Source organism: Hyla sarda, chromosome 1, assembly GCF_029499605.1.
Source record: "Hyla sarda isolate aHylSar1 chromosome 1, aHylSar1.hap1, whole genome shotgun sequence".
Taxonomy (NCBI): domain Eukaryota; kingdom Metazoa; phylum Chordata; class Amphibia; order Anura; family Hylidae; genus Hyla; species Hyla sarda.
Window position 1 is genome coordinate 415,580,902 of NC_079189.1, and position 20,732 is coordinate 415,601,633.

Genomic DNA, 20,732 nt, shown 5'->3' on the forward strand with positions numbered 1-20,732 from the left:
AAATAATATTTTTTAGAATTTTGAACATACTACATAGCTGTCGATCATTGAAAAGTAAATAAAAAATCATTTAAGACACATCCTTCAATAATACAGTTTGTACTATTAAAATAGCTTAAACAGGTATTTTCATATGGGACATGTATGACATGCAGATCTTGGCTGGTGCCTCTTGAACATGCACCTATATCTGGAATAAATGCTTCCCAGCCCCCTCCAGCCTGTTTGTGAGTGGTGGAGGTGGTTGGGAAGTTGAAAAAATCAGAGCCAGTGGTTCACAGTTTACATAACTCCTGTTGTCTTGTGATGCTACACTGTTTATCTATATTAAAGTCAATGGGATTTTCGCAAACTGTGTAAATTTCCTAGCTCTGCTATTTTTGCCCACCCGACTACCTATGGCTGCAGTTGCAGCTCCAAGAGGTGGGACCTATTGAGAGAGAAATATAAGCACTAGACCAGTGTTTCCCAACCAGGGTGCCTCCAGGTGTTGCAAAACTACAACTCCTAGCATGCCTGGACAGCCAATGGCTTCCCAAGCATGCTGGGAGTTGTAGTTTTCCAACATCTGGAGGCTCCCTGGTTGGGAAACACTGCACTAGACACATAAAAAAAATTATGTGAACACGATCAGGATTAAGTAACATATAACTTTTTTTTATTTGTGGACTATTACAGGTACGCTTTAAATGGACTTTGTTGTTTTAAAGCAAACCCATGGCTTAAAGGAGTACTCCACTGGAAAACATAATTTTTTAAATCAACCGGTGCCAGAAAGTTAAACAGATTTGTAATTTGCTTCTATTAAAAATCTTAATCCTTCCAGTTCTTATTAGCTGCTGTTATGATCCACAAGAAGTTCTTTTCTTTTTGAATTTCCTTTCTGCCTGACCACAGTGCTCTCTGCTGACACCTCTGTCCATTTTAGGAACTGTCCAGAGAAGGAGCAAATCCCCATAGAAAACCTCTCCTGCTCTGGATAGTTCCTAAAATGGACAGAGGTGTCAGCAGAGAGCACTGTGGTCAGGCAGAAAGGAAATTTAAAAAGAACAGAACTTCCTGTGGATCATTACAGATGCTGATAAGTACTGAAAAATCTGTTTAACTTTCTGGCACCGGATGATTTAAAAAATAAAAATAAAAAATAAAATGTTTTCCAGTGGAGTACTCCTTTAAGCCATGTAAATAAGCCCATGGCTAGATAGAACTAAATAGTGGTAAATAGGACATGGGCTAAACTTATATGGCCCCTTGCCATACTTGGGAAACGCCCCTTTGGCTTATAAGCCTCTTTTGCACAATAACAAAAAGGCTTGTAGCTCTGTGCTCGAAAGGACGCTTCAGCTAAGCATAAATCCAAAGTATCAGCCAATATAAGAAACTTTGTAATATATCTTAATGTACTTATTAGAGCCTGTTCCTTTCCCCAAACTTCTTATTGACTCTAAATAACAGCTCATGACCATCTGGAGTGAGGAGCTTGATAAGGGATCAAATTGCATACTGCCCTTAGAAATCTATGGAGAGGGGAGGGTGGAAGAGGAGTGGCTGAAGGGGCTGGCAAGAGGCAGACACAGAAACTCACCCGAATGCTGAATTTACAACTTACACTACTCAGTACTTCTCTGTATTGTTCCTAGGCTGCTGCTACTCCTGATGGCTGGCTATAGAGCTATTGGGGAGCAGGTTCCTCCTGTGTGTGTGCAGTGTATGGAAGGCACCATAGTAGCTAGTCTACACCCACTAGCTCAGAGAATGCTAAAAATGAGACATGAAGCCTGCAGATCAAAAATTGCATTACAACAAAATGCCATGTATCAAGTTATATTATGGTTAAATATAGCCCTACTCCTGACAACAGCTTATTCTAAAAAGTTATTTTAAACTACAGGTATACTTTGTGTTGCACTATTTTATATTATTCAGCCTTTTTCCTGGTCATCAGGGCTTAGTCACATCTTTTAGTATGACTATATAAAGGCAATTCCTAGTATAAAAGCAATCCCTTCCAAACTCTTTCCACAGATATACTTTTCTAGAATGGATTCGTCATAAATGCTGCTCCTTGCATTCTTGTCAAAACTAACAAATGTATTATCACTCGTTTGTTGCCTTGTTATTATTATTGTATTACTTTCCTAGAAGCAATTCACCATACAGTCATTGCTGTAAATGTTGGCACCCCTGACATTTTTCTAGAAAATCAAGTATTTCTCACAGAAAAGGATTGCAGCAACACATGTTTTGCTATACACATGTTTATTCCCTTTGTGTGTATTGGAACTAAAAAAGGAAGGGGGGAAAAAAAGCAAATTGGACATAATGTCACACCAAACTCCAAAAAGGGGCTGGACAAAATGATTGGAACCCTTTCAAAATAAGATTGTTTCAAGCATGTGATGCTCCTTTAAACTTACCTGGGGCAAGTACCAGGTGTGGGCAATATAAAAATCTCACCTGAAAGCAGATAAAAAGGAGAGAAGTTCACTTAGTCTTTGCATTGTGTGTCTGTGTGTGCCACACTAAGCATGGACAACAGAAAGAGGAGAAGAGAACTGTCTGAGGACTAGAGAACCAAAATTGTGCAAAAATATCAACAATCTCAAGAGATCTAGATTTACCTTTGTCCACAGTGCGCAACATTATCAAGAAGTTTGCAACCCATGGCACTGTAGCTAATCTCCCTGGGTGTGGACAGAAGAGAAAAATTGATGAAAGGTGTCAACGCAGGATAGTCAGATGGTGCATAAGCAGCCCCAAACAAGTTCCAAAGATATTCAAGCTGTCCTGCAGGCTCAGGGAGCATCAGTGTCAGAGCGAACTATCCATCAACATTTAAATGAAATGAAACACTATGGCAGGAGACCCGGGAGGACCCTACTGCTGACAGAGACATAAAAAAAAAACAAGACTACATTTTGCCAAAATGAACTTGAGTAAGCCAAAATCCTTCTGGGAAAATGTCTTGTGGACAGATGAGACCAAGATAGAGCTTTTTGGTAAAGCACATCATTCTACTGCGTGGAATGAGGCCTATAAAAAAAAGAACACAGTACCTACAGTGAAATATGGTGGAGGTTCAATGAAGTTTTGGGGTTGTTCTGCTGCCTCTGGCACTGGGTGCCTTGAATGTGTGCAAGGCATCATGAAATCTGAGGATTATCAACGGATTTTGGGTCGCACTGTACAGCCCAGTGTCAGAAAGATGGGTTTTCTTGGGTCTTCCAGCAGGACAATGACCCCAAACATATGTCAAAATTGCCCAGAAATGGATGGCAACAAAGCGCTGGAGAGTTCTGAAGTGGCCAGCAATGAGTCCAATAGGCTTATTGATGGTTCTAGGAAGTGACTGTTTTCAATTTTTTTTTCCAAAGGGTGTGCAACCACATTATGCCCAATTTGATTATTTTCCTCCCTTATTTGTTTAGTTTCAATACACAAAAAGGGAATAAACATGTGTATAGCAAATTTCAGGGGTGCCAATATTTACGGCCATGACTGTATGTCATGATGTCATAATGACATGCAAACAGTATATGTTTCTGTATCAGCATACAGGGACCATGCAGCATACAGGGTCCCAGTACACTAAATTGTTAACAAAGTGAGCATTCGTTGATTGTCCAAATCACATTAATTTATTTAAACAAAAAAAACGTGTGCCTTGTTCTCCCACCAGGGCCGCGCCATGACCCTTGATAACTGCCTGCAGCATTTTATCTCCGTCGAGTGTGTTAAGGATGTGGTCTGTGAAAACTGTACCAAAGTAAGTATTTGTGTAGTGACAATATATTTTGAAGCACAGAATGTAGCCATTAGGCACATAGTTGCATACCTGCAATAAAGGTTTCCTGCCAGATCATAGTAGCTACCAGCGGACGCCACTAACTGGAGGTTCTGTACTCGTGGCATAGTAATTGCTGCTTCTGTTGTCAGGACCATTGACTAACATGGAGTATAAATTATCTTGCCTCCTGATGTCTCCACTTAGATGCATTATTACTATTATTATAATTTATTGTTTATAGTGCCCTTGGTTCCAGGGTGCTGTACATAAGGGTTACAATATATAACAAAAGTACAATGAATGTTTAAACTGAATTAATTGGGCAATAAGTAGCTAGTGAAGGGATTGTCGGATGAGAGAGGCAGAGGAGGAGGACAAAGGTGGTTTAGTTAGATAGCAGAGTTGAGGATGAATTGGAGGGGAACAAGAGTGTTTAATGGAAGAGAAAGGGAGGAATTGCACTGGACGTGTGTGAAGATGAGTCGGGGGGACTGTAACTTAAAGCTTTTTCTGATTGTGTCGATCTTGTGTTTGAAGTATGTGGCAAAGTAGTCTGCTGGGGAGTGGCAACAGGGATGAGAAAGGGAGTTAAAGATGATTAAAAGTTGCCTGGGGTTGTGATATAGAGAGGATATGACAGTAGTGAAGTAGTCCTGTTTAGTGAGTGCAGACTTGAAGGTGATGTGTGCTTGTTTGTATGTTGTGACGTCTTCTGTGGAGTGGGTTTAATTCCAGCACCTCTCTGCAGCCCTAGAGGCTTGCCTTAATTGTTTTGTAAGATTGATCGAGGGCTGACTATTGATACATCGAGTTCTATTGTGTGGGAGAGGGTTGAGGTAACTCTGGTGTTATTGAAACTATTGGCTGTGTCTGGATAGTGGAGAGTGGTAGAAGAGAGTTGGAGAGTGTAACAATGTTGAGATATTTGAGGTTCCTCTAAGGATGGGTTAGATTCTGGACTGGGAGTTAGTTTAAAGAGTACCTGTCATCAAACCATATTTTCTAAACTAACTCAGATTATATTCCCTAACTACTCCTAACACCCCTCCTGCCCTTAACGACCAAGGACGTAAATGTACGTCCTGATGTGGCGGTACTTCGCGCACCAGGACGTACATTTTATGTCCTGTACATGACCGCGAACATCGGAGCGATGCTCATGTCATGCATGGCAGGTCCCGGCTGCTGATAGCAGCCAGGGACCTTCCGGTAATGGCCGACATCCGCGATCGCACGGATGTCTGCCATTAACCCCTCAGATGCCATGATCCATACAGATCACCATATCTGCGGTAGTGTGGCTACATTTAATGCCAATCTGATCACCCATGGTCGCGGGGATCAGATCAGCTAACATGGCGGACGGAGGTCCCCTTACCTGCCATCTTCCAAGCTTCTTCTGCTCTGATCTGCCTTCCAGCAGACCAGAGCAGAAGATCGCTGATAATATTGAACAATGCTATGCCCTATGCATAGCACTGAACAGTATTAGCAATCAAGTCATTGCTATAAATAGTTGCCTATGGGGACATAAAAAGTGGAATAAATAAAAAGTAAAGACAAATGTGAAAAATCCGCTCCCCCAATAAAAATGTAAAATGTCCCTTTTGTCTTACCACCAAAAAGTGTAAAAAAAATATATATATAATAATAATAATTAATAAACATATTTGGTATCGCCGTATGCATAAACGTCCGAACTATTAAAATATAATGTTAATGATCCCAACGGTGAACGTTAAATAAAAAAAATCCAAAATTGCTGCTTTTTTGTCACATTTTATTTAAAAAAAATATTATAATTTTTTTTTAAAGTTTTATATACACAAATGTATCAATAAAAAGTACAGATCACGGCGCAAAAAAATGAGCCCTCATACCGCGGCTTATACGGAAAAATGAAAAAGTTATAGGTCGTCAAAATAGAAGGATTGCATGTGTCGCTTCCTGTCATGCGCAGTGAAGACCAGTTAGGAGTGGCGGGGAGTAGGAGAGCCGGAGGGAGGGGGGATGAATATTCATAAGCGGGCGGCGCTGCGGATGGCCGGCGCTGACGTCACAGTGCCACTAGGCTCCTGAAAAAACCCTGCCCGTGCCAGTTACAGCCACATTTGCATATATAGAAAAACTAAGATTGCGGGCGAACGGCAGGACGGATCCGGTCAAGGTAGTGGTCATATGAATCAGTGCCCCTGCACTGTCCGTCAGTACCTGTGGTTAATGTGGGAGTGAACATGTGACAGTTTTCCTTTAAGGTCAAAATGGGCTTGGCCCTTAAGGGGTTACAAAGCTCTGTACCTTTCCCCTTGCTCACATTGTATGAGCTTCCAGCAGGAGAAAGTGGGCATTCCCTAGCAGGCGCAAGAGCTGAAAGTTGTGCCTCGCCCTGCCACGCATGCACACCCAGAGTTTGGTCTCCTGCCAGGCCAGGAGGAGACCAAGCTAACTGTTTGACTTGTGACAGGGAACAGAACAGAGCCACCTAGTGGCTGTTTTTTCAATCACATTAAAAACATATACAAGTTGAGAATTTTAACAGAAAGTAAAAAGCAAAGTGTCTTATAATTACATAAGAGACAATATATTAGGAGTTTGGTGACAGGTACTCTTTAAGAGAATATGAGGAGGTTATGGTTAGATATGTGGAGAGGTGTGTGTAGAGAGGTTAAATATGGAGCAGAGGCAGGGAAGATAAGGTCAGGTGTGATGCATCAGCATATAACTGCATCATTTTTTTTAAAGTGCATTTAATAGTCTACAAAATAAAGCATCTTTTTTATTTTATCATTCCAGATTCAAGCTCAAGAAAAAACAACTGAGCAATTAGTGGAAGACCAAAAAACAACATTTGTTAAACAACTGAAGCTGGGAAAGGTGAGTAATTCATGGATATAGATAAAACAAATTCCATAAATGCCTGTATAGATTAAAAAAAAACTTTGATGCAGGAGATTTATTAAACCTTGTGACTAGGAACAGTGGCGAAGTTGTCCATAGTAACCAATCATATCCCAGCTTTCATTTTTAAAAAGGTCTCTGATTGACAGCTATAGGCAACTTCTCCACTGATAAATTTCCCCCATCAACCTTTGGATAACCAAAAGAAAAACATTGTTATATCCAGAGGATGACAAAAACCTTTGTAAGGTGTGGACTATTAAAGGGGTACTCCGGTGGAAAAAATTTTTTTCATATCAATTGGTTTCAGAGAGTTAAACAGATTTGTAAATTATCCAAACTGAAAGAAAGGTAGATGGCACTCATCAGGAAAGTAGCTTCAACTTCTTTATTTTTCTTTTGCAATCGTGTCGGATCAAGGGAGAGCGGTGTCAGGCAGGTATCATGGCGGAGACACCGGGACCCAGTGTGGAGGTAACAGCTGTGTCGTACTTCCGTACTTCTTCAGACCCCATACGCCCCAGGCATAGCCACCAGTGATATACTTGGGTGACGTGAACAAGGGGCGGGGAATACATAAAAGGTGTACACCAAGAACATGTGCATTAAAAACAATTAAAAACCCAAAATACCTCCATGCTGGGTCCCCAGCGTCTCCGCCATGATACCTGCTTGACACCACTCCCTTGCCCGACACGATTACAAAAGAAAAATAAAGAAGTTGAAGCTACTTTCCTGGTGAGTGCCGTCTACCTTTCTTTAAGTTTGAATATCTGGAATTGTTTCTTTCTGGACGCAGCTCCCGTATAGGATTTATGCTTTATTCATCCCACCTGTTGCTTGCCTATCTTCGTTATTACAGCAGTGCCGGTAGCTATTTCTTTCTACTGTTGAGATTTGTAAATTACTTCTATTTAAAAATCGTCATCCTTCCAGTGCTTATCACCTGCTGTATACTACAGAGGACGTTGTGTAGTTCTTTCCAGTCTGACCACAGTGCTCTCTGCTGACACCTCTGTCCATGTCAGGAACTGTCCAGAGTAGGAGAAAATCCCCATAGCAAACCAATCCTACTCTGGACAGTTCCTGACATGGACAGGGGTGTCAGCAGAGAGCACTGGGGCCAGACTGGAAAGAAATTCTAAAAGAAAAGAACTTCCTCTGTAGTATACAGCAGCTTATAAATACTGGAAGGATGAAGATTTTTTAAATAGAAATAATTTACAAATCTGTTTAACTTTCTGAAGCCAGTTGAAAAAATGTTTTACACCAGGAGTACCCTTTAATTCTTCTCTGGTGCCACAGACTAAATTTTATGTATACACTGTACCTCCTTAACAACACAGAAGAAACAAATTGGCCGTATGTTCCAATACTGATAATGTGTGGACATCTATGGTGTTCAGGACCTATACAGAAGTACAGATCACTTTGGAGACGTGCATCTGAGGCTCAGTAGTAAAAGAATTCATGGAGTGAATGTATAACATGACCTAGTAGATTCTTTTTTAGGATACAAAGAACTGATCCAGCTTTATTCTCTTTACATACAGCAAATTATTATTATTTATTAAGAGACATAAACCTTTTGGAACATGTGCAGGACTTGCTGAGGCAGTTGCACTTCATGTAAATTCTGTGCTGGCCCGTCTTTTACAGCCTATATTAGAGCTACTTGCATCTCCAGATCAGCAGCAACTTACCTCTGCTACTTCCCAGAATGTCAGGCAAAGATAGGAAGCGTGGTGTGGGGATTTGTTGCCCCCCATCGCAAAGTTTCTGAGGTGTTTAGAGCGGGCCTTCCTTCAAACATTGCACTGACCTTCTCTTGCGCACTGAGGCCTGACAAATAGGATATCCCAGACGTGGCACCATCTGTTTCCTTTGCTGATTTGTCACTGGATGACCTAGCTTTATTCCTCCACATTTGGCATCTGTTTAAGGAAGATCTTTTAAAGGCAGTGGTTGACTTTACCAAGCAGGTGGGTGAGCTAGGTCAAGGTGTCTCTGGTGAGCTGGAGATTGAACATGATGAGCTGGAGATTGAACATGACAAGCTGGCTAACAACCTGGACAAACCCTGGCTGACCATGTTGTCAAATTGGAGGCCCTAGAGCTAAAACTGAAAGATAAGGCGATCAGGTCTTGCAGGGCCAATATACCCATAGGGGACCTGCCTGATAATATGACTGATTGACATGCTACGGTTGTGCGTTTAAACTGCTCAAAAAAAAATAAAGGGAACACTTTCGTCTTTACATAGTTGAATGTGCTGACAACAAAATCACAAAAAAATTATCAATGGAAATCAAATTTATTAACCCATGGAGGTCTGGATATGGAGTCACACTCAAAATCAAAGTGGAAAACCACACTACAGGCTGATCCAACTTTGATGTAATGTCCTTAAAACAAGTCAAAATGAGGCTCAGTAGTGTGTATGGCCTCCATGTGCCCGTATGACCTCCCTACAATGCCTGGGCATGCTCCTGATGAGGTGGCAGATGGTCTTCTGAGGTATGTCCTCCCAGACCTGGACTAAAGCATCCACCAACTCCTGGACAATCTGCGGTGCAACGTGGCATTGGTGGATGGAGTGAGACATGATGTCCCAGATGGGCTCATTCGGATTCAGGTCTGGGCCAGTCCATAGCATCAATGCCTTCCTCTTGCAGGAACTGCTGACACACTCCAGCCACATGAGGTCTAGCATTGTCTTGCATTAGGAGGAACCCAGGGCCAACCGCACCAGCATATGGTCTCACAAGGGGTCTGAGGATCTCATCTCGGTACCTATTGGCAGTCAGGCTACCTCTGGCAAGCACATGGACGGCTGTGCGGCCCCCCAAAGAAATGTCACCCCACACCATTACTGACCCACCGCCAAACCGGTCATGCTGGAGGATGTTGCAGGCAGCAGAACGTTCTCCACGGCTTCTCCAGACTCTGTCACGTCTGTCACATGTGCTCAGTGTGGACCTGCTTTCATCTGTGAAGAGCACAGGGCAAAGGATAGGGGATAAGATGACTGATCGCGGGAGTCCCGCCGCTGGGAACCCCCCGGGATCTTGCACGCGGCACCCCGTTTGTAATCATAAGGATAAGATGTGTAAGCACAGGAGCACCCCTTTAATCTGAAATTCCAGCTTAACCCCTTAAGGACACATGACGTACTGGAACGTCATGTGTCCACTCCCGATCTATAACGCGGGGCCACGGCGTGGCCCCGCGTCATAGCGGGTCGGGCCCGGCCTCTAACAACGGCCGGGACCCGTGGCTAATAGCGCGCGGCATTGATCGCTGTGCCGCACGCTATTAACCCTTTAGACGCGGCGTTCAAAGTTGAACGCCGCGTCTAAAGTGAAACCGAAACCATGCCGGCTAGCTCAGTGGGCTGTTCGGGATAGCCGCGGTGAAATCGCGGCATCCCGAACAGCTGACAGGACAGCGGGAGGGCCCCTACCTGCCTCCTCGCTGTCCGATCGCCGAATGACTGCTCAGTGCCTGAGATCCAGGCATGAGCAGTCATGCGGCAGAATCATCGATCACTGGTTTCTTATGAGAAACCAGTGATCAATGTAAAAGATCAGTGTGTGCAGTGTTATAGGTCCCTATGGGACCTATAACACTGCAAAAAAAAAGTGCAAAAAAAAAGTGAATAAACCTCATTTAACCCCTTCCCTATTAAAAGTTTGAATCACCCCCCTTTTCCCATAAAAGAAAAAACACAGTGTAAATAAAAATAAACATAAATGGTATCGCCGCGTGCGGAAATGTCCGAATTATAAAAATATATCGTTAATTAAACCGCACGGTCAATGGCGTGCACGCAAAAAAATTCCAAAGTCCAAAATAGTGCATTTTTGGTCACTTTTTATATCATGAAAAAATGAATAAAAAGCGATCAATAAGTCCTATCAATGCAAAAATGGTACCGTTAAAAACTTCAGATCACGGCGCAAAAAATGAGCCCTCATACCGCCCCATACACGGAAAAATAAAAAAGTTATAGGGGTCAGAAGATGACAATTTTAAACGTATAAATTTTTCTGCATGAAGTTATGATTTTTTCCAGAAGTGCGACAAATTCAAACCTGTATAAGTAGGGTATCATTTTAATCGTATGGACCTACAGAATAAAGATAAGGGGTCATTTTTACCGAAAAATGTACTACGTAGAAACGGAAGCCCCCAAAAGTTACAAAATGGCGTTTTTTTTTTCAATTTTGTCTCACAATGATTTTTTTTTCCCGTTTCACCGTAGATTTTTGGGCACAATGACTGACGTCATTACAAAGTAGAATTGGTGGTGCAAAAAATAAGCCATCATATGGATTTTTAGGTGCAAAATTGAAAGAGTTATGATTTTTTAAAGGCAAGGAGCAAAAAACGAAAATGCAAAAACGGAAAAAACCCCGGTCCTTAAGGGGTTAAAGGAAATCTGTCATCAGAATCACCCGCACTAAACCTGTTACACAGGCTTGTAGTGTGGGTGATCCTGATTAAAACGCTTCTTACCTGGTTAAAAATGGTTCAGCGGTTCCTCAGATATCTATATCTTTAGTTTTCTGTTATTCCCTGGCTTGGGACTCAGTGGGAGGTGTTATCATCTGGGACTCGGCCACACGTCATTCTAACTGGGCGGAGCTGCCGCCCGGCTCATGAATATTCATGAACTTATCCTCGTAGTCTAACTCCTTTTGCTAGGTCTGGTGGGGAGGGCCGCGAGGATAAGTTCATGAATATTCATGAGCCGGGCGGCAGCTCCGCCCAGTTAGAATGACGTGTGGCAGAGTCCGAGATGATAACACCTCCCACTGAGTCCCAAGCCAGGGAATAACAGAAAACTAAAAATAAAGATATCTGAGGAACCGCTGAACCATTTTTAACCAGGTAAGAAGCGTTTTAATCAGGATCACCCGCACTACAAGCCTGTGTAACATGTTTAGTGCAGGTGATTCTGATGACAGATTTCCTTTAACTCCTGAAACTATTCTTTTTGGACCTTTCAAGAAACCCAAGAAATACTACAACGTGAGAAGATTCAGAATGGAACAGATTCACCAGGCCCTGGGATGCCCTAAAAACCCTGATGTCCCACCAGATGTCCTCCATCCTCCCACGCTTGCACTGCCCTGATATGAGAGACCCCATTGTACAAGCGGCCCAGGAGTTGTTTCTCTCACATAGATTCTGCAGGCAGAGATTTAACTCTTGAAGGCCATCATCAAGGCTACTATGTGCATTGTTAACATGCTCCCACAGATGACCCACTCGTGTGTAAATGTGTTCCTTGTCTCTTCGATATGACTGTGTAATTTGGTGCAGAAACTTTAATATGGTTGTTAATGGTACAGTTAGTATCATTTTGGATATCTGGTACACTAAATTGACTCCTTTAGTACTACCGATTTGGCAGATACATGGAGGGAGCACAATCTTGTGCAATGTGTCTATACTTATTGTTCCTCTTCTCACAAGTTATATGCGCACATAGATTGGTTTCTCACAAACACCTACTCGTTGTCAACTCTCCTCGAACACCATGTTCATAGTGTGTGGTCCAACGACAATGCTGTTTTGTCAATTGGTATAGTGACCATGCTCCTTATTCTTGGAGGCCTAATAAGTTGGTGCTGTAGACCTCACCTTAGAGATTCTATGGCGACTGACCTCCAACATTCTTTTACCACCAATTGTTCTCCAGACTCGGACCCTGATTGGATCTGAATGGCTCATAAAGCTGTAAATAGGGGTGAACTCTTGTCTCCGGCCTCAAATGTGAACTGATCAAAGATTAGGTGCTCTTAGAACATAAACTGTCCAGACTGGTTCTTACTTGGCCCAGGCCATCCAGACTACCAAGTATCAGCTGTCCTCACAGATCATATTGAATGTGCTTTGAGGTGGACCCAGGCCTTGAACTATAAATGGGCAAACAGGCCAGGTAAGTTTTTTGCTTCCATGTTAAGACTGAGGCAAAAGATCAATGTAGTCCACAAGATTCAGGTCAAGCCACTGGTGCTTTCTTCTAATCCTTCTAATTTCTTTCATTATTTTTTTTTCTGCCTTTATAGGCAGTCTACACCCACTCCACTTGAGAAACAGTGGATGAATTTGTGGCCTCAGTGCATCTCCCTAAATTGACTATAGGGCTACTCTTAATGCTTCTATCTCCATGTCTCCCAAATTACCTCTTTATGCAACAAACATCTTTCTGGTTATCCTATGCCCCCTGAATTCCTTAAGGCTTTTATTGTTGTCATTCCTAAACCTCTTAAAGATCCTCTCCTTCCTTCTAACTAATATCCTACCTCTCTCATCAACCTTGGCACTAAACCCTTCACTTCTATTCTTGCAAGACACCTAAACTCCCTTCTTCCTGACTTAATCAATAACGATCAGGTGGGCTTTATCCCAAACTCTGGATCATATACGTAAAGTTTTAAATATCATTCACCGGGTTTATACTTCTACTACTCTCAAGCTTCTGGGGCTAGATGTTGAAAAAGCCTTTGATTTAGTCTATTGACCCTATCCTCTTTGGGTTTTACGCCACTTGGGTTTTTATGGCCATTTTGTGAATTTCCACCTTGATATTATATCATAGTTTTTTTTTATACCTCTTCCTTAACGTAAAAGGGTTGGTGAGCTCTCCATTACATTAAAACTGGAACAGAATCTTTATTATTGTAGTCCTTATACCCTGTGGATAGGTCATCAGTATTGTGTTTCTGGAAAACCTCTGTAATAAAAAAGCTATTTTAAAGTAGATAAAGCTGGGTAGGTTCTACGCTTGTATCCTGTGATTCTGCATCTGAGTCAGTGCTTGTTCTTCATATTTGTTTTAACATTAGGATATTGGATTGCTGGATATTGGAGAGCTGGTGGTGCAGTGGATTTTATTTTTGTGGACCTTACATTACTTGTTAGCTCCATTTTACTAACCATGACAATAAACCTTGAATTTCACTTTCTCAGCACTACATAGTACTAGTTAATTTCAAATTTTGTTTTTTCTTCAATAGCTTCCCCAGTGCTTGTGCATCCACTTGCAGCGCCTAAGCTGGTCCAATCAGGGTAGCCCTCTGAAGCGCAATGAGCATGTCCAGTTTAGTGAATTCCTATCCTTAGATAGGTATAAGTATCGACTCAATGGAAATGCATTTCGTCAGCGGCAGTGCACTAGTCTAGGTGGAACAATGCAAGCAACTGATGCATCCGCAGGTACATTAATTATATATATTCTGACTTTATTTTATTTTGTGACTGTTGTAATATCAAGTTTAATTACACAGACTAAGCAGTAAGTGGATTCCTATGGATAAACCATTAATTTCATTTTGTTATAAAAATATGGAAAGACTAGACTTTTGATACTAATAAAAATTACCCAAGGGGCAAAAAAATGTAATGCCAAATAATAAAATAAAATAAACTGTATTTACCCCTCAGCTCATCAGCATCACTTCTCCTTCCCCACTAAAAGCAATGATATTAAGTCCACTAGTGTGACTAAGAAAATAAGATGGCAAAACCCCTCAAAAATAAATGCAAAAACAGCACTTCCTTGCTTTAGTATAACTAGTATGTCTGTGTCAGGTATGACTGTATAAAAAAACTAATAAAAATGTTTTAAGACAGACCAGCCCGGTCCTGATTCTGAAGGCTACGAGGGAGTGGAGGAAGGTGAATAAAAGTTTTTATTAGGCATTCTGGGGAAAGTAGTGGGGAAACAACATTTCACCAGATAACCCCTAAGTGTATGGATTTTTTTTTTTACTGCAGTTAATGCTGTAAAATTAAAAAAAATGCTATATGATTACTGTTTGGTTGTTCAGTAATAGGTTAAAAAATATAAAAGGAATTGCAAAATTTTATTCACCCTCTTCAATTGGAAAAAAAAATCTATATATTGCATGTGCCATTAACCCCTTAAAGGAGAACTACGGGATTGAAAATGTACGCTGGCCCCCCCCACGATCTCCCGTACGGGGCCGCGGCTCTCTGCATAGAGAGCACGTGTCGACCACCGCACGAGGCGGCGGCTGACACGCGCCCTCCATTTACTGCTATGGGAGAGCCGAAGCGCTGCCTTCAGCAATTTCTGGCTCTCCCATAGCAGTGTATGGAGGGAGCGTGTCGGCCGCTGCTTCGTGCGGTGGTCAACACGCCCTCTCTGACCAGAGAGCCGGGGCCCCGTACGGGAGATCGTGGGGGGCCCCTGCGGTCCGGCCCCCCGCGATCTGAAACTTATCCCCTATCCTTAGGATAGGGGATACATTTTTTAATCCCGTAGTTCTCCTTTAAGGATGAAGCCCGTTTTGGCCTTACGGACCAGGCGATTTTTCATTTTTGCACTTTTGTTTTTTCCTCCTCCCCTACTAAAAATCTTAACACTTTCAATAATGCACCTACAGACCCATATAAGGTCTTGATTTTTGCGTCACTAATTGTACTTTGTAATGACTTCACACTTATTTTATGACAAAATCTGTAGCGGAAAAAAAAATGTACTTTATTAGTGGGGTGAAATAAAACAAAACAACATTTTGCAACTTTTGGGGGCTTCCATTTCTATGCAGTGCATTTATCGGTAAAAATGACACCTTATCTTTACGGTCCATATGATTACAGGGATACCCAATTTATGTAGGTTTTATTTTATTTTACTACTTTAAAAATTCTTATCTACATGCACCAAAATTAGTATGTTTAAAATTGTCATCTTCTGACCCCTATAACTTTATTTTTCCGCATACAGGGCTATACGAGGGCTCATTTTTGTGCCATGGTCTGTTATTTTTATCGGTACCATTTTTGTTTTGATGGGACTTTTTAATCGCTTTTTATAAATTTTTATAGTGTATGAAGTGACCAAAAATGCATATTTTTTTACGTGTACGTTATCGACCATGCGGTTTAACTAACCTTAGCTTTTAATAGTTGGGACATTTATGCACGTAGTGGTACCACATGTTTATTTTTTATTACATCATTTTATTTAAAAAAATGGGAAAAGGTGGGAGATTCAAACTAGGGCTGGGCGGTATAGCCAAATATGTGTATCGCAGTATTTTTGTAACCTTTGGCGGTTCCACGGTATATAACGGTATTCTCCCCCCCCCTCCCCCAAAATTAATTAGTAGCCCAGCGCTGCCCCCATCGGGGTACTACTCAGTCACCCGCAAGCGCTGCCCTCCTGGTCCTCCTGTTTGTTGCAGCCTCTGACACTCTCTATACATTGCGGTATCCCTATGCCCAGGCTGCAAAAGGTAAACAAAATTAACGAACGCATGTTCCGACGTCGGCCTTATGCTGGGGACGTGAACGTCGGACAACCGTCAGCCTATCACCGGCCGCAGCGATGTTCCGCCTCGGCCGGTGATAGGCTGAGCCCACTGTCATGTAAGAAGACGGCTTCATTCATTCCCGCGGGGGAGGGGCCAAACTGGTATTGCGGTTTGGGGAAAAATTCATATCATGCAGCACAAAAATTTCGGTATTCACTATGAACCGGTATACCGCCCAGCCCTAATTCAAACTTTTATTAGCAGAGGGGCTTTTTCACATTTATTAACTTTAAAAAAAAAAAAATGTATTACACATTTTCCTTTTTTTCTTGCGATTGCATACAATGTTCAATGCTGAGCTTTTGCTCAGCATTGATCAATGTTATCGGTGCCCTGCTGCTCCAGCCTGCGTACGCGAGGAGGCAGGTAAGGGCCCTCTCGCCATCTTCTCAGCTGATTGAAACATCGCAATTTCATTGCGATGGCCCCGATCAGCTCCTCTGAGCTGCTGGGATTGTTTTACTTTCATTTTAAATGCTGCAATCAACTTTGATAGCGGCGTCTAAAAGGGTTAATGCCGGGCATCAACCCGATCGGTGATGCCCGGCATTAATCCTGGGTCCTGGCTGCTGATAGCAGTCGAGACTCACCTGGTTTAAACCACACTCAGCCCATGAGCGTGGTTTTTAACACCAGCAAGCGTACCGGGGTGTACAGGTACGCCCTTGGTCCCTAAGTACATAAGTACCCATACGCCCTTCGTCCTTAACAGGTTAAAAATACAACTCGTCCCACAAAAAAAACAAGTTCTCAAATGGCTAGGTTAATGGAAAAATTTTTTTTTTTAAACACACACACACACACACACACACACAAATACATGCACATTACACTAAAATATAGGCTCCAAAGCAATGGGAATCCCCCCCCCCCCCCATGTGTTAATAGCATTTGATATCTGAAAAAAGGTTGACCTGATGTTTATACTAGGATCTCTGAAAATTATTAGGTCCATGAGAGGGTAGCACTAGTCTTGGTTAGACTTTCTATTTCTTTATTATGCTTCTGTTATAGCCTATGTGTACAATATTACAGCAACCTTGTTTTTAACTGTAGTACTCTGTTAGCACATTTTGGTTACTACTAATGTATATTGCCCTAACTTACTGTTGTCATCATAGCTTCTGATGGGCCTTATAATTCCAAGGTACAGTTACTAAATGGAACATGTTCTGCATCCTTACTTTCATCTCCTTACCCAAGTTTCAAGTCATCCAGCCCAGAGTGCGCGTGAGTATATTTATTTAGCATAAAAGATGTTTGTTACTGTGCTTTCAAGTACCCTGAAGTTATAAGTAGCTTTACTTTCTCCTACAGTGACTGCCCAGTTATGAGCTCAAAAAATGTCAGTACCCACAAGAAATGATTTCCTATTGATTTTCCTCATGTTTTGGCTGCTTGTTGCCTCCTTTCCATTAGAGTAGAGCTATATATGAACACAGTTTACCTGCATTATCTCTGTGAAGACTAAGACACATCTCCTGTATCATTATTGGTTCAGCCTGTTCTCTTCCTAAATATGCAGCTCTGTCTCTATATTGGCTGCTGTGTATAACACAAGTCTATTTCTGGCTGACCTGCAGGTCAGTGCATGGAGAGCCGATTTCCATTTCAGCAAGGGCAGAATTATAATACAAACTAGCAGTGAGAAAAGATGATCAGGTATCGGCCAGACATATACTGGGGCAAATAAGCCTTTCTAAAGGAGAACCTGAAGGGTCATTTTATATAGATTAGAAAAGGACATCCGTTAAATAGTTACTAGTCATGTAAAATATAAATGGATACTTTGGCAAAAATTGTTTCTACAAAGATACCCAGTCTGCCTGCTATACTTACCTCCTTGGCTTCCCCACTGCCTCAGATATTGCTGCTCTCATTCTCTGCTGCGCTCCACCTACTTATGATGAGGGGGAGAGGGGAGGACTGGGTAATACGCCACATTACCACTCAAGCTATTGCTGCCCGCAGGGGTGTCCATGGTGGGTTTTTTTGGGGAAAAAAACTACATATGTGAAACCACCCTAATGGGGATTTTGTATTACAAATGTGCACACACACATACATTATTTATTTATGTATGTATGTGTGTGTGTATATATATATATATATATATATAAAAAATGTTTTAAGAGTGGACTTTAATGTGCTTCTTCTTTTATGTTCCATGCAGTAGTTCTTATCTCTTCCGTCTAATGGCAGTCATCGTTCATCATGGAGATATGCACTCAGGCCATTTTGTTACTTACCGACGTTCCCCTCCAGCAGTAAAGACCCCAAAGCATCCAAGTCAGCAGTGGTTGTGGGTTTCTGATGATACTGTGCGCAGGGCAAACATACAGGAGGTCCTCTCTTCTAATGCTTACTTGCTATTTTATGAGCGTATTCGGTCTAAATCACACAACCAAGGAAGTGAGACTCGAGCAGAAGAATAAACATGACAGATTGTGGAAAGACTATAATTCATGCATTTCATATAAATATTATATATTTGATATTGAGTCCTATACTTTGGAATCTGTCAGTCCTAGATCATGCTCTGATTTAAAGTGTCAAGGAGATGCCAAGCTGCTGGGTGCACTCCTCCTCTCTCCCTGCCTTGACTGATTAATGTATAATGCTTAGTGCTGGAAGCCAAGCGTTGTATGTCAATTAATTAATGTGGGGTAAAAGAAGGAGGAGGCATGCAGTCTGTGACTCAGTAACACCCCCTTGACACTTGTAATCTGAGCATGATCTAGAGTTGACAAATTAAAGGATGATTACGGTCAGAGACTGCAGACATAGAAAAGCTTTTTACTTTTTGTCTGCTGTCCTTTACCTATGTCTGTAATACGTACCTTTGGTAAGATTTGCCCAATATTGTGATGTACGGAGGATCTAATTTTGTGTTCCTAGCAGCTGGAAAAATGTAAGGGGTTATTCCAAAATTGAAAGTTATTATATTTTCACATGAGTAGTGATGAGTAAATAGAGCCGCAGCACACATTTCCACTAAGGCCCCTTTCACACTATACATTCATCCGTTTTAAAGATCCGTTATAATGTTTTGTTATGAAAACCTTGAAAACCGTCCATTAAAAAATCCCATTATAGTCTATGGGATTTTTACATTATGCGTTTTAACCCGTCATAGTCCGTTATTAATAACGGACTTTATTTTGTGATTGGAGATATTAATGGGAGAAATAGTGCATGCACTATTTCTTCTGTTCTTTCTCCCGTCACAAAATTTTCAGGGTTTTCATAACGGAGCATTATAATGGATCTTTAAAACGGATGAATGTATAGTGTGAAAGGGGCCTAAATTTCTATTTGACCTGTTATGTTCGGAAGGTCTATAGAAAGTGAATATTGTGATTGGCAAGGGTCTCAGCAGTCAACCCCCCACTAATCAGCGAGTTATTACTTATGCCGTGAATGGATGATAATCAGTTATATTGGAGTCCTACATCAGAAAGCATTACCTTTTACATCTAGAGATTAACCTGCGGAGTGTCTAGTTACTGGAAGACTGGGAAGTCACTTCTAACATATAACAGCTTTGGTAGTCTGGAGACCAGGCACACTATAAAAAGTTATCTTTCCAGTATTTGGCTAGAGTTGTACTGAAATGTATAAAATTGTAACATGTAATTTTAGATAACAAATAGACTTAAAGGGGGTTATTACACCAAAGACAAAATGTATTCATTTTAAAAGGTGAAATAAATAAATTTACTAAAGTTTGGAAAGCTGCTCACGTCCTCCTATTTTGAGGCTCATCCCATGACTATGCTGTTCAGACTCAGAGCATCCCCCCCCCCCCCCCCCCCTCTGTCTATGCTTTAAAGTGATCCTGTCACCATAAAAATGCTTTTTAATTTAACAGCATTGTGTTATAGAATAGGAGGAGCTGAGCAGGTTGATATGTCTTTGTGGGAAAAGGTTCAGTATAACTTGTCATTCATTGATTGTAACAAGTTAAACTCTGTTTTTTCTCACAAAGATATATATCAATCTGCTCCGTTCCTCCTGTATTAAAACATGATCCCAATAGATTACATAGCATTTTCCTTTTAAGAAGACTGGCTGTGTGGTTGAATGCATTAGCTATGTCTGACCCTTCTCTGTTATGGCTCATTCAGAGACAGAGAAAGGTGGCTGGCTTACCTAGTAAACTGCTCTTTACAGCCAACCTTTCAAGCAAGTCACCGAGAGGGGAGAGGAAGTGTTGAACAGCATAGTCACAAGATGGACAGAATCATAAGATTGATATTAAAATAACCTGGGCAGTGAATAAATAACTTTATCTTTGGTTGAAAATACCCTTTCAAGCAGAATTATAATTATTTTACAAAGATGTTGCATTAGTAAATTGGTTTAGTGCTTTTTTTTTTTTTGTGGAAATCTTCCACCTAATTACTTACAGTAATATCCAATGTCTACAATGAAAACCAAAGACAATAGCCATAATGGGCACTGGATTTGCCATATCATGATATCATCAAGACATGTCTACATATAGTAATATACATATAGTAATTTCCTTAAAAAAAAAAAGTTTGTCCATCATTCAGTAAGTACACACAGAAGAATTTTATTATTCTGGAGGTTGTCCTGTGTTTCAGATGCAGGATTAAAGGGTACCTTTCATCCAAAAATGTTTTGATATATTATAGATTAATGTATGCAGAATAAATTTCCAATCGCAT

At 41.3% G+C, this 20,732-nt stretch overlaps 1 protein-coding gene across 5 annotated transcripts in view; it reads left to right on the top strand.

Moving 5' to 3' along the window:
* USP30 (ubiquitin specific peptidase 30) overlaps positions 1 to 20,732 on the top strand; it is a 97,037-nt gene extending 76,305 nt beyond the window's left edge. For all 5 annotated transcript variants that reach the window (XM_056528805.1, XM_056528802.1, XM_056528806.1 and 2 more), the window contains 5 exons: positions 3,680 to 3,766; positions 6,581 to 6,661; positions 13,714 to 13,912; positions 17,160 to 17,268; positions 18,212 to 20,732. In XM_056528805.1, the coding sequence (XP_056384780.1) occupies positions 3,680 to 3,766; positions 6,581 to 6,661; positions 13,714 to 13,912; positions 17,160 to 17,268; positions 18,212 to 18,473 (738 nt within the window). In that variant the 3' untranslated portion in view covers positions 18,474 to 20,732. The remainder of the gene's footprint in view (positions 1 to 3,679; positions 3,767 to 6,580; positions 6,662 to 13,713; positions 13,913 to 17,159; positions 17,269 to 18,211) is intronic.